The sequence below is a fragment of the Rhinolophus sinicus genome, linkage group LG11, assembly GCF_036562045.2.
Source record: "Rhinolophus sinicus isolate RSC01 linkage group LG11, ASM3656204v1, whole genome shotgun sequence".
Taxonomy (NCBI): domain Eukaryota; kingdom Metazoa; phylum Chordata; class Mammalia; order Chiroptera; family Rhinolophidae; genus Rhinolophus; species Rhinolophus sinicus.
Window position 1 is genome coordinate 33,886,414 of NC_133760.1, and position 12,304 is coordinate 33,898,717.

Consider the following 12,304-nt stretch of genomic DNA (forward strand, 5'->3'; position numbering starts at 1 on the left):
GCTGATGTGCCGGGGAAAACTGGGCGGAGATGCAGTTGGTAAGCTCAGGAATGGCGGTCACCGTGGTACCAGCACTTTCCATCAGAGCGGAGGGGATGCACGTGCTCATCAATTAATCTGGGACCGTCTTGACTGACCTGTTCAGGAGGTCACAGGCCTGGTTGAGGCTGAGCCTCGGGACTGCACCTCTGTAAAATGCCTCCGGATCCAATAACAGAGCATTGGACAAGCAGATGGCCTGCCTTTTTAAAAAAATGTCCCCATTTCTCATGGGACTCTGGATCTGCACCTGGCGGGCTATGGCGTGAGAGGGAAGGCTGGGAGACACACAGCTGCTTCGCAGGCTGTGGGATCCACCTCTTTTTGTACCAGTGAGGCGCTGGAGTTCCTTACACAGCAAGCTGATGGTTTTCTAGTGTGTTGTCTCCTTTCTTGGCAGACCTTCCCCATGGGCCCAGGTGACCTCTCACCTGCGTGTTCCCTAATGCACAGAGCAGATTTATCTGTAGCCTGGGGTGGGTAGGTCTTGGCAGCTCCAGGCTCATCTTTAGAAAAGCACAGAAAATGAGCAATGACCAATTGCTAAGTTTTAAATGAATCTTAACTTTTGGGATCCACTTGGCTTTGTATATGGGGTTTGGGCTTTGGGGTCAGAACATGGGCTGGGATCCCCATTTCCCTGGTTATTGGCTGCGAGACCTTGGGCAGGTCACCTCACTTCTCTGGTCCTGTTCCTTCCTCCTCTAGACACTGCAGTTCTGTTTTTTTCCCTCCCAGGGAGAGGGGCTGCATAGACGAGGAAGATATGAGTTAAATGAGTGATGCACATAGAGGGTCTAGAGCAGTACCTGGCTATTTCCTGTACCTTCAAACTCCTTCCCTTCGCTGTCCTTGGGTAGAGAGGCAACCAGACTTTTGTACTTCCCCTGGCAAATTTCCTGGAGGGGGAAGCTGTGGGTGGGCTGCTCCAAGCCAGGGTGGTGGAGAGCCTGCTTTTTCATTTTCAAAACCTGCTTCTCCATCAGGGCTATGGGGGAAATATTATGTCAGTATCCTCTCCTGCCGTTTGCTCACCTGGGAGTCCCCAGGTAATCGGAAGCAGACCTTTGTTGTCTCCATGCCATCTTACAGCCCTTTCCATGCATCAGCCCTGTGCCAGGCTCTGTGTTGGATGCCAGGCCCACACCGCTGAACAGGACAGACATGGACGCCCCCCTCCTTAAGCATTAGCTCATCAGAGCTGTTTCCACCCTGAAATATCCTTAAGAAAATCCACGCGGAGGCAGGAAAGCCCCAGTAGCCTCATCTCTCCCTTCTGATGGGGTAAAAAATGCACTCCAATTCAGTAGTGTACCCCAAAGAATCTGTGAGACAACCAACACAAACAAGATATCAGTGATACAAAATTAACACATGCAAACAATCAACAGAGGTTATAATGCTGGTGAAAATCCATTTGCAATGTTAACAAAGAAGATGAAATACTTTGGAATACATTTAACAAAAAATTTGCAAAACCATGCAAGAAAAATGTTAAAATAATTCCTGAAAAGACACTGAATAGACTTGAACAAATGTAAAGACATCCCATTCTTGGATAGGAGGACTCAATATTATAAGCTGTTAGTTTCCCGAAGTTAATTGATAAATTCAGTGCAACCCAATAGAAACATCACGGGCTATTTTATGGAGTTAGATATGTTAGACTGAAGTTCTTATAGAAAAACAAACCTGCAGGAATAACCAGGAAACCACTGAAAAAGAAAAACAGTGATGGAGGACTAGCCTAACCAGATATTAAAACATACGGTAAAACCTCTAAAATTAAAACAGTGTGGTACTGGCACCTAAAGAGACAAATACCCCAGTGGAATAAAGAGCTCAGACATAGACCTAAGTACATGTGGAAACAGTATCTGATGGAGGTGACACCTCAAATCATTGGGTTGAAGATGGTCTTTTTAATAAGTGGTGCTGAGATAAATGGTGACCATTTGGAAAAAGATAAAAATAGATCCATACCTAACATCACACCCAAGAGTAAACTCCAAATGGTTGGAGAGCTACATGTAAAAATTGAAACCAAGGAGTAACAGAAAACATGGATGAATTCTTTAAAACCTTGATGTAGGGAAAGCTTTATACCTCTGATTTAAAATCTAGGGCCAATAAAAGATGAATAAATTTGACTAAGTAAAAATTTTAAAATTTGTGTGACCAAAAAACACTGTAGACAAAAGACAATCAACAAACTGGAAGAGAATATTCACAACATATATCACAGACAAAGAGCTAATATTTCTAAATATCCATGAAGATTCTTTAAAAATGAAGAACAAAGGACCAAAAATCCAATAGAAAAAAATGAGAAAAAGATACAAGCAATTTCCAAAAAGATGTAAAAATGGCCCATAAACATGAAAATACTCAATTAGAGAAATGCAAATGCTGTGATCTAAATATTTGTGTTCCCCTCTCCCCAATATTTATGTTGAAAACCTAATGCACAAATGGTGGTGTTAGGAGGTGGACTTTTGGGAGGTGACTAGGTCATGAGGGTGGAGCCTCATAAATGGGATCAGTGCTCTTATAAGAGACCCCACAGAGCCCCGTCCACCATGTGAGAACGCAGTGAGAAGTCGGCAGTCTGCAGCCTGGATGAGGGCCTTCACCAGAAGCTGCCTGTTGTGGCACCATGACCTTGGACTTCCAGTCTCCAGAACTGTGAGAAATAAATTTCTGTTGTTTATAAGCTATCCAGTGTGTGGTATTTTGTTATAGCAGCCCGGACAGATTAAGACAGCATTAAAAGACAACTGATACCATTTCTCACCTGCCAGACTGGCAACACAAAAAAGAGAAACAAGCATAAAGAAAACCCGTATTTTGTTGGTTGATCTATGAGGAAAAAGCACTCTCATAAATTGCTGAGGGGAGTGCAAAATTTGTACACCCTTCTGGAGAGAAATTCGGTAACACCTAATGGCATATGTACTTATAGCATGATCCAGCAGTCCCACTTCTAGGATCTGATACATACTTTCTAGGATGAAAATATATATGCACAAGATTATTTATTGCAGCATTGTTTGTAAATGCAAAATATTGGAAACAACCTCAAGACGGTGTATCCACACAATGGAGTAGTACGCAGCTGTAAAAAAGAATGAAGAAACTCTCGGATACGATTTCCAGAACATACTGGTAAGTGAGAAAAAGCACCTTCTTGGGAAACAAGGGTGTCCGGTGCAGGACAAGGTCACTGTAGCAAGCCAGGCACTCCTTATTGTCCGAGTGTGTGCTGGCATGGCGCTGGGGATCCAAGGGGACCGGCTGGGCCAGTGAGGGGACTGGGGGGTGGTTGATAGCTCAGGCAAGCTCAGGGCCACAGGCAGAGAGCTCTGATCGTCAGGGCCTTGGGCCGGGGCCCTCTCAGAACCCTCCCCTCAGAGGGGCCTGGGCTTTCTGGAGGTGGTGATGGGTCTTCTCCAGCCCTGCTCTGAACTGTGCCTGCAGTAGGGCCTGGCCGTGTCTCTCTGCCAGGCCCAAGCACCTGCCTGCCCGAGGTTCCGAGAACAGCCTGACATGTGGCGCTTGCCAGGAAGATCTCAAGTACCATCTGCTTGGTGTCTTCCTCGTTGACGGCCTGGATCAGCGAAAACTCGGCCTTGGAGGTAGCCATGTAGCCCAGCCCGCCCAGAATGGTCTGCAGTGTGTGTTCAGAAAGCACAGGCCACACCCAGTAGGCAAAGTTCCCAGTGTATGTTTGGAACAAACAGGGATGTTTATTAGAGGTGGGACCCATCTCAGCACAGTGGCTGAGATAACGCTAGGCAGGACCAAGGGCTGATGCCCAGGGGTACTGGAGGCTCCTGAGAAGCAGGTAAGCCATAGCATTTGGTGAAATGGAAACCTCGTCCACAATCATGTTACCCCCGTCCCATTTTACAGAAGGGCACACTGAGGCCCAGAGGCAGGACTTGTGTCTCCAGTTATGCAGCAAGAGAATGACCGAGCTGAGGTGAGGCCCCAGTATCCTGGCTCCCGACCCAACATTCCTGGCCTGGAGCCAGAGAGATTAAACCTTTCCAGTGGCTTTTCACAGCCAAACTCCTTCCCTTGTTTATTAGGAGCTCATTGGTTCTTAGCCTTTACAGAGGCAGCATAGCCTAGTGGTTATGTAGGAGCTGCACCGCCTGAGTTTGCGTGCTTACCGTCTGTACTGCTGATGAGCTGGTGACCACCGAGAATTACATTGACCTCTTTCGCCCTCAGTTCCTCCAATTATAAAACGGGACCAAAGTCTGTTGGCATGATGGACAGGCTGTTTTCCCCAGAGGCAGAGCCCTTGCCCCTACCCGGACACCCTTGCTCAAGGGCACGGCAGTGCCCACCTTCAGGGACCTGATTTTCTTCCTCCAGGGAAACAAGGAGGTTGACAAAGATTAGCTCCAGGAATTCTAATGCCCATACCAGTTCGTGGCAGACATGTTGGGCAGGGCTGAATGCCCCCTGGGAGTTAGTGGCCCCCAGATGAGGAAGGGCCACGTACTCAGAGCTGAGCAGGGGCCGCTGTGCTGGCTGCCCGCCTGCAGCCCGAGCCTGGCCCTCGCCTGCCCCCTGCCGGTAGTAGCTGATGAATCACCCGGGAGAGTCGCATGGCGGCCTTGCCTCGCTTGGCCTGGAGGTGGGCGCTGCTCATGGTGGCCCCGAGAAGCTGGGTGTGGAAGAGTCCTGTGGGTCTCCCCAGGCCTGGCCTCGGCTCACCAGCCTCTGTCCCGCCCCCGTGCTCAAACAGGAAGCTGAGGAGGAAGTTGTGATAGCAAAAGAGAAAGCTGCACATAGCACAGCCTTGCCACTGCTTGTCGCTGGAGGGCTGAGATCTGAGGGTGGCGGGGCTGTGCCCAGCTCTCTGTCCCCATCTCCTCCCAGTGGAGCAGAGCTGAGGTCAGGCTCAGTCCTCACCTTGTCCCCAGAACAACTGGGAAAGCAGGCATATCAGCGCCTGCCTCTGCAGCAGATGGTGTCCGTAACTCTCAGCCACTGCAGATGTCACTGCCAAGGTTCCTCACTTCTCAGGCTTGGGAGTGCTCTCTGGCTGCAGGAGGGTGCCCTGCCTGTGTGGGGCCGGCTGCAAGGGCCAGGGACTTAACACCCATGGGCAGCCTTCACCCAACCCAGGAGGGGCAGTGCATAGAAACCCCAGCTGCCTGCCCTCTTCACGGCAGTTCTGAGGTATGCTCAATGCTGTCTTTCAGAGGGTCCCCAATGGGATCGACCCAGTTGTCACAGCAATAACCTGCTCATGAATGTCCCCTTTGTTGGCTCTTCTCCCTCCCTTGTCTTAGTTCCAGATTCTGTCACTGCTTCCTGGATCACCTCCTAAGTAAACTACTTATACCCAGATATATCCTTTTATTAAGGACAGCTTTGGGGGGAACTGACACAGAACTAATCACCTGGCACTCTCCCATCTGCCCTTGTTCCTTCCACTTGTCACCTCCCTCCGTCTTCCTTCCCCCCTCCCTCCCCCCTCTCTCCTCCTCTTCTCCCTCCCTCCTTCCTTCCATGTGGGTCCGCATTTCTCTAAGTATGCTCCACGAGGAGCACTTGTTGGGGGTTCTTAATCAGTCTTATGGGAGTAATACTTTCCTCGGCCAAATAAATAAATATGGGAACTGTTGGGTTAAGTAATGTCCTTTGGGTTCTTGGCTTCAGGACTTCAGGGTCCCTTTCAATGGCCTCGTCATTGGATGGTCTGGTGTTTGGGGAAGTGCTGTCCTTGAGCAGCCAGCCTGTGCCCCTCCATGCCAGTCTGGGGGCTTCAGAGGCAAATGAGATAAGGTCTCTGCCCTCAGGCAGCTCCTTCCTGAGAACCCAGTAGGACAATCCAGGGTAATCGCCTCATCTCAAGGTCTTTTACTGAATCGCACTGCAAAGTCCCTTTGCCATGAAAGGTACATATTCACAGGTTCTGAGGATTAGGAGCTGGACATCTTTGGGGGCCACTCTTCAGCCTGTAACACCAAGTCTATCTGATATCTGAGGCCACGCTTCTTCTGTGACACCAAAGATTTATAAGCACCCCGAATGGGAGTGCCAGATTTGGGGGTCAGGGGAGATATACAGGGTTCCAGGCCATTGTGTTGTCTTGAAGGGTAGGTCACATGCCAAGGAAGGGGTAGGGGTCTAGTTCTGTCTCTCTGTCTCTCTCTCCTGGGCCCAAGCAGATTTCCTCCCTGAGGAGAGGGCTGGAGTATCTCTGTTTTTTTCCCTATCAATAACCAAAGTTTCACAAATGGGCACACAATTGACTCTTCCCCCACTGATTCTTCTCCTGCTTTGGGTTACTTACTGATTTAACCACTTCGTTCATTCTGGATGCCCTAATCTTCACTCTTGGGAACGCTGTCATGCCTGTGAACGGCCTTCGGTGCCTGGCTCCCCAGGGTGGCCCAGGATCATGAGGGGGAACTGGGTGGGGTGCCTGGAACCCTTCCCTCTCTGCCCTCTGGCACTTGGGTCAGCCCTGCTTCTCTAGTTCCGGCTTCCTCCCCATTGGAACACTGTAGTCTCCTGGAACAGTTGGAGATGGTGGTAATTGCATCATTCACACTTTGAGGGCCCTCAGGGGAGTGGCTGCTTTAGTGAGAACCTGCGTTTTCTGCCTGCCAGGGTGACTACCATGTTTCCCCGAAAATAAGACCGGGTCTTATATTAAGTTTTGCTCCAAAAGACGCCTTAGGGCTTATGTTCAGGGGCTGTCATCCTGAAAAATCACACTAGGGCTTATTTTCCAGTTGGGTCTTATTTTGGGGGAAACACAGTAACTCTGGGGACAATACAGGGGGCAGGCAGAGGAGAGGGGGCACTGGAGATCTGCAGGGGCTGGTGGGGGGTGGGGGTCCTGAGCCCAGAGAAGGAAGGAGTCTGGCTGAAGCTCACATGGTGAGCTGATGACAAGCAGGGACAGCCAGGTCTGGGTCCCAGCACCCAGCCTTCACTGACAGCCGCCCCTGCTGTGTAAGGCTCATGAGCTCTCTGCAGAGCCCAGGCTCTCCGAGGCAACAGGAGCACAGGGGTGGGGTGCTCCCTGGGAGGGGGCTTCCAGGTCTGGAACTCAGCACTTACTGTCTTCAGGGCTGTGACACAGGGAGGAATCTGTTTCCTTCGGAATTGAGCTGAATATTTCTGCCATTTGTCCACTCCTAACCCCCAGCCCACCGGGCCCACCACACAGACAGAAACCGCGTGGGCCCTGACTCTGGTTGTCCAGTCTGGCAGGGATGGTTCAGGCACACGGGACAGTCCAGAGAGGGAAGGGCTGGGAGGAGGAGATGTGGGAGCCCAGGCGGGAAGGGCCCTCGACTCCTGGCCTTGAGCCTCAGGCCTGATAGCACAGATCCTACCTTGGCTTTTTGCCCAAATGTATGTCCCTTTTCAGGAATGGAGCTATGTAACAACCAAACTATGGGTAGTGGGAGTCTCGTTGTCCTCAAGTCACAGAGTGCCCTCCCTGTGGACCTTGGCCAGGTCCCCCAGCTGGAGCTGGCGTCTGTGGCCTCAGTTCTCCCTGACAGCGCAACTGTGGGAAAGAGCCAGGATAGATTCAAGATGGTGGCCCCATGAGTCAGGTGCCTTTAGGCCCTGCTCTAGGCTGGCTTTGACTTCTCATCTGCCATGGGCCTGGTCAGCAGCTACCCATGCCTTTCCTGCCCCAGCACCTGCCCTAGCTTGCCAGGTGGTCACTGTGTAGCCCTGGCGTGGTGTGGTCACTCAGACTGAGAGCTGGTGGTGGGGCCTGGACCGTCGAGGGAGTGGGCAGAGCTCTGTCCTGGGTGTGCCCGTCCTCCCTACCCGCTTCCCTCTTTGCTTTGAAGAACCCATTCCAGGAAAGCCTGATTTGGCTTTTGCTCCCCCTGTGGGAGTGGGCACATGAGACTCTGCTCCCCAGCCCCAGCCATTCACAGAGGGTCAGGCATGAGTGTGTGTCCAGGCCATTTCTCTCTGAGATTTGATATTTGTTCTCTGGGAGAGAGAGTGTCTCTTAATTTTGGATCAGCCAGCGTACCTGGGGCCTCCACAGCCATTGCTCCTGTGGGAAATGAAAGCAACACGGCAGGCAGTAGAGCCAAGAGAATACACCTGCCCATATTCCTGGACTCCCTGGATCCAGCTGCACCTGAAGTGGGAATTATCACTTGGACAATTTAGGTACATGAGCCAATAAATTCCCTTTCTTGTTTAAGTCGGGTTTCTGTCTCTTGAACTTGGATAATGGGGGTAAGGCTCAGAGCCTGTCAGGGCATAGAAGGTCCCCTTTTCAAGAGCGGTCTCCCATAGTGGTGCCAGCTTTGTGGTGGGTTGTGCACCAGTCAGCTGTGGGGCAGAACAGGCAGCCCCAGGACTCCAGGAGTCAGGCTGGTGAGGATGGGTAGTTGTGGTGTGGCTGAGGCTGTGACCACAGGCCTGAGAACCTGCAGGCCTGCGATTCCTTGGAGAGGCTGAGCAGGCACAGCTGGGCTGCAACGCTGAGGGCAAAGGCATGCCCAGCCCCCAGCCCGGAAATACTGGGCCTGACCCATGTAATTGGTCCTGATTGAGAGAATTCACCTGGGCTGGGGGAGGTGCGATGTGAAGTGAAGCAGCGCAGAGCCCAGGACGGATGGTTCACGCTCTCAGACGATGAAGCTGCCGGCCCTTCCGCCGCTCAGATCCAGAACCTGGTCAGTCATGAGCTCAGTCACTGAGGGTGACACCTGAGTGTGAGAGTGGGCAGCCTTGGAGTGTGCATGTGGAACCTTTGAGTGTTTAAGGGCTACTAGTGTGTGTACAGCGAAGCTGTCTGAGCAAGTGCATACAAAACCACAGGTGATGAGTGCTGAGCGATGCTACATTTGAGTGTGTGTCGGGGTGTCTGTAGGCACTGGGTGTGAGAGAGTCCTTTGTGTGTCTGTGAGGGTGGCTTGGCTGGCGTGAGCCAATGGATGTTCCGGGGGGCGGCTTGAATGGCCATCCTCTATCAACCCTCCTTCCTCCTTTTCTCGGCGATTCCCGCTGCTCACGTGTAGTGATGGCTGTTGGTGCTGTCCAGGGACTGTGCCCATGCATGCTGGCCCAGTGGAAGAGCGTGCTGACCATTCTTACGGCCTCCTATGCCAGCAGCTGCAAATCCCCTTTCTGAAGGCTTTCTCTGGCCAGAGGAGGCCACTCAGCCTGCACAAGGTTCCTCCTCGGCCCCCACCCCTCAGGTCCCTGGTAGAGAGAGGAGGTCAGTTGCGTGTGCAGAAGGACCTTGAATGTGGTGCCATATGTAGACACAGGCTGTGTCATGCATGGAGGAGGCAGGAAAAGCTGAGTCTAACAGTCCCTTGGGCCGGTGGGATCCTGAGAGTTTGCTGTCAGAACTGGGTGTTGGTGTGGGGTGGTTCAGGCTGGGGTACGCACGTGGCTGGATGCCATCACCATAAGGCTGCTACATTCATTCGCAGGATGAGGAGCCCCAGAGCACGGAGGTAGCACCTGAGCCATGCACAGTGGTGTTTAGGACAGAGGAGTGATTGTTTTGCATCCAGAGAGAGGGGTACTTAAGTATCATGCTGTGTTCAGAGATGCTGGGGGAAGGAGCTAGTCCTGAAAATGGAATGCTTGAATGGGTTAAACCTCATGGAACATCCCAAAGGTGGAAGACAAGTTTCGTCTACAACTATGAGTGGCCATGGGCAGTGGATTCGAAAGTGTGAGGAGGCAATTTGCTCCTTCTTCAGGGGCAGACTCGTTTGCTTTGAACAGTGGCAGCAGGCGGCCAGCAGGTGGCAGTATGGGCTTGGAACAGGGCTAAGGGTTGTACCTTGAGGAGGGCACCCCACTTTGGGGGCACTTGAGGACCTAAGACTATGCTAGCGGGTTCTACTTCAGTTCAAGTGGGAGGGAAGGATGACAGGGGAAGCGAACCAGCCTCTGTCAGCCAAGAGGTCAATGACCAAAATCATGGTCTTATGGAGAGCAGAGGAAGGAAGATAATTTCTGCAGAGGGGAGAAAACAAGTCATTTCAGTCTAATTACAAATTGCCCCTCTTTCCTGGTAATCAAAGCCATCAGGGCGATAAACCAACTGCTTGAAAAGTAACATGTACAGTCCCTGGTATTCCCGGAGTTAAGTCCTGAAGTTCATAGCCTGTCTTGGTGACATTGACACAGGCCAAGTCTCGGAGAAAGGATGCTGTGTCTACAGAAAATAAAATTCACAATTGCCATCCTTGCCACCCCCCTCTTCTTAAGAAAGTGATTAGTGAATTGTTTTAGCCCTTCGTTGGAGGATTTGGTGTGGGGGAGAGGATGGATGGGGGGTGTCCTTAAAGGATGGGGGAGGGAGGCAGAGTAGATTTGAGGACTCCGCTCCCTGCCGCTGGTGATGCTGGCGGGACACTCAAAGATGCTTGGCCGCCACCCTCTGGCAGACTGGGTCTTCAGGAATCAGCTGTTACCTGCTTGGTCTCTGATGGAAACTGCCTGAATTCATGGGCCAGGATTGGAGCCACTCTACAACTAGGCAACCCCACACATCTCCCTCTGTGGTGCCCCTGGCTGCGAGGCTGAGATGCAAACACTGGTCCTCTTGCAGTGGCACGGAGCGGCTCACATTGCCTTTACTTTGCCTCTGCAGACACCCGGGAGGGCAAGGCCAGAACATGTCAGCTCAATTCCCAACTATGAGCCACCCCCCAAGAGGACAGCACCAACTTCTTGGGTCTGGCTCCAGCCCATTCAAGCTCAGGCCACAATGGTCATCTATCTGGGCACGTACTCCTCTGCCTCAGAGCCTTTACCTCCTTTGAAGACGCTCAGTCGGGGTAGTGGTTGGACTGATGTGGGGACAGCTGTAAGCTACCACCACCACCACCACCGCATGCCCACCAGGGGCCCTGTTCATCACCTGGGGCTTGGGATGGGGGCTTCTGAGATAACTCCGCTAGCACCACCAGACGGAGGGCACTGGTTAGGGAGAGGGCAGGGCGGGCTGTGAGGGCCTCCAGGTTGTGCCTGAGCCCCCAGACCCGTGGCCCTCACCCTGTAAGTGGCAGGGTGGTAATGTGGTTCTTTGCCCTGTAATTGAGAGAGAGGTACAGCACATAGCTGAGCCTCACTGAGGCCTGTCCCACCAACTGGGAGGACAGGCTGCCCTGTGGGGATGAGGGGGGCAGGCAGCTGACCTGGGACGGTCGAGCAGTTTCCAGACGAAGAATCAGAGTTTGGGCACAGCCTGCCAGGTGAGGGCAGGGGCAAACAGGCCCGGGGGACGGTGTGGAGAAAGCCCCAGTCTCTTCTCCACCTGTCTTCACAAAGTGTTGTCTACAGAGTCATAACTCACAGGCTGGGGAGGGGGCTGGAGGTCGAGAGAGCTTCATTTGTAATGAAACCTTCACAGATGGTTGTGTGGGTGGGTGGGGACTTGTGTGCGTGCACATGTCTGCACACATGTGGGGCATGTCCGGATGTGTGTGTACACATGGCGTGTCAGTGTGCATGTGTGTACACGTGTGTATATTTGCACGTGGGAATGCTGTGTGTGCGTGCGCATGCGCGTGTGCCTGGACGACGTGGCTCAGCCCCAGGGACTGGTAGGACTTGGGCAGCCAGCACTTACACAATCCTCTCTGGGCTGGAGATCGGGGCCCGGGTGGGGCTAGGGGGGCCCTGGGAGCTCCACGGCCCGAGCTCTAGACCTGGCAGTGGCAGCAGGCCCGATGGAGGGTTAGCCCTACACACAGCCTCGTAAGAGGGAAGGGTATCCATGGAGATGGTGCGGAGGCCACTCTGGCCCTGGATCCTCTGTGCCTGCTGGAATCGGCCCGGGCTGCCACTGCTGCCTGCGTCCGGGAGGCCGTCCAGCACGGGGCAGGCATCGGTCAGCGAGTAGGGTGGTGGTGCATCCGTGGGGATGTACAGTTGAGTGGCTCCTGGCCCCACACACTCCTCGTAACTACAAGAAAAGGGGCTCACTCAGGGCCCTGTGGAACCTGGCCTGAGGGGAGGGCACAGGGTCTTTCCCCAAGAACTGAGGGCCTCTCCGTAGTGACAAGCTGCCCTGGCATGAAGGCCAGGCCTCTGTCATGCTGGCTTCAATGAAACCCCGCTACTCCCCAGGGAGGGGCACCACAGAACCACTGAGACCTGGACTTGGGTCCTGACTTAGCCACAATGTTCTGTGTGAACTTGAGAGAGTGTCACTGAAGGCTGGGTCTCAGATTGCTCAGAACAACAGCAGCTGCTAGTGATGGAGGATTTCCCAGGCTGGGCACGG

General features: G+C 52.9%; 1 protein-coding gene across 8 annotated transcripts in view; it reads right to left on the reverse strand.

Moving 5' to 3' along the window:
• Positions 1 to 10,218: 10,218 nt before the first annotated feature.
• Positions 10,219 to 12,304, reverse strand: part of BEAN1 (brain expressed associated with NEDD4 1) — a 36,373-nt gene continuing 34,287 nt past the window's right edge. For all 8 annotated transcript variants that reach the window (XM_019755167.2, XM_019755140.2, XM_074314780.1 and 5 more), the window contains one exon: positions 10,219 to 11,983. In XM_019755167.2, coding sequence (XP_019610726.1) covers positions 11,644 to 11,983 — 340 coding nt within the window. In that variant the 3' untranslated portion in view covers positions 10,219 to 11,643. The remainder of the gene's footprint in view (positions 11,984 to 12,304) is intronic.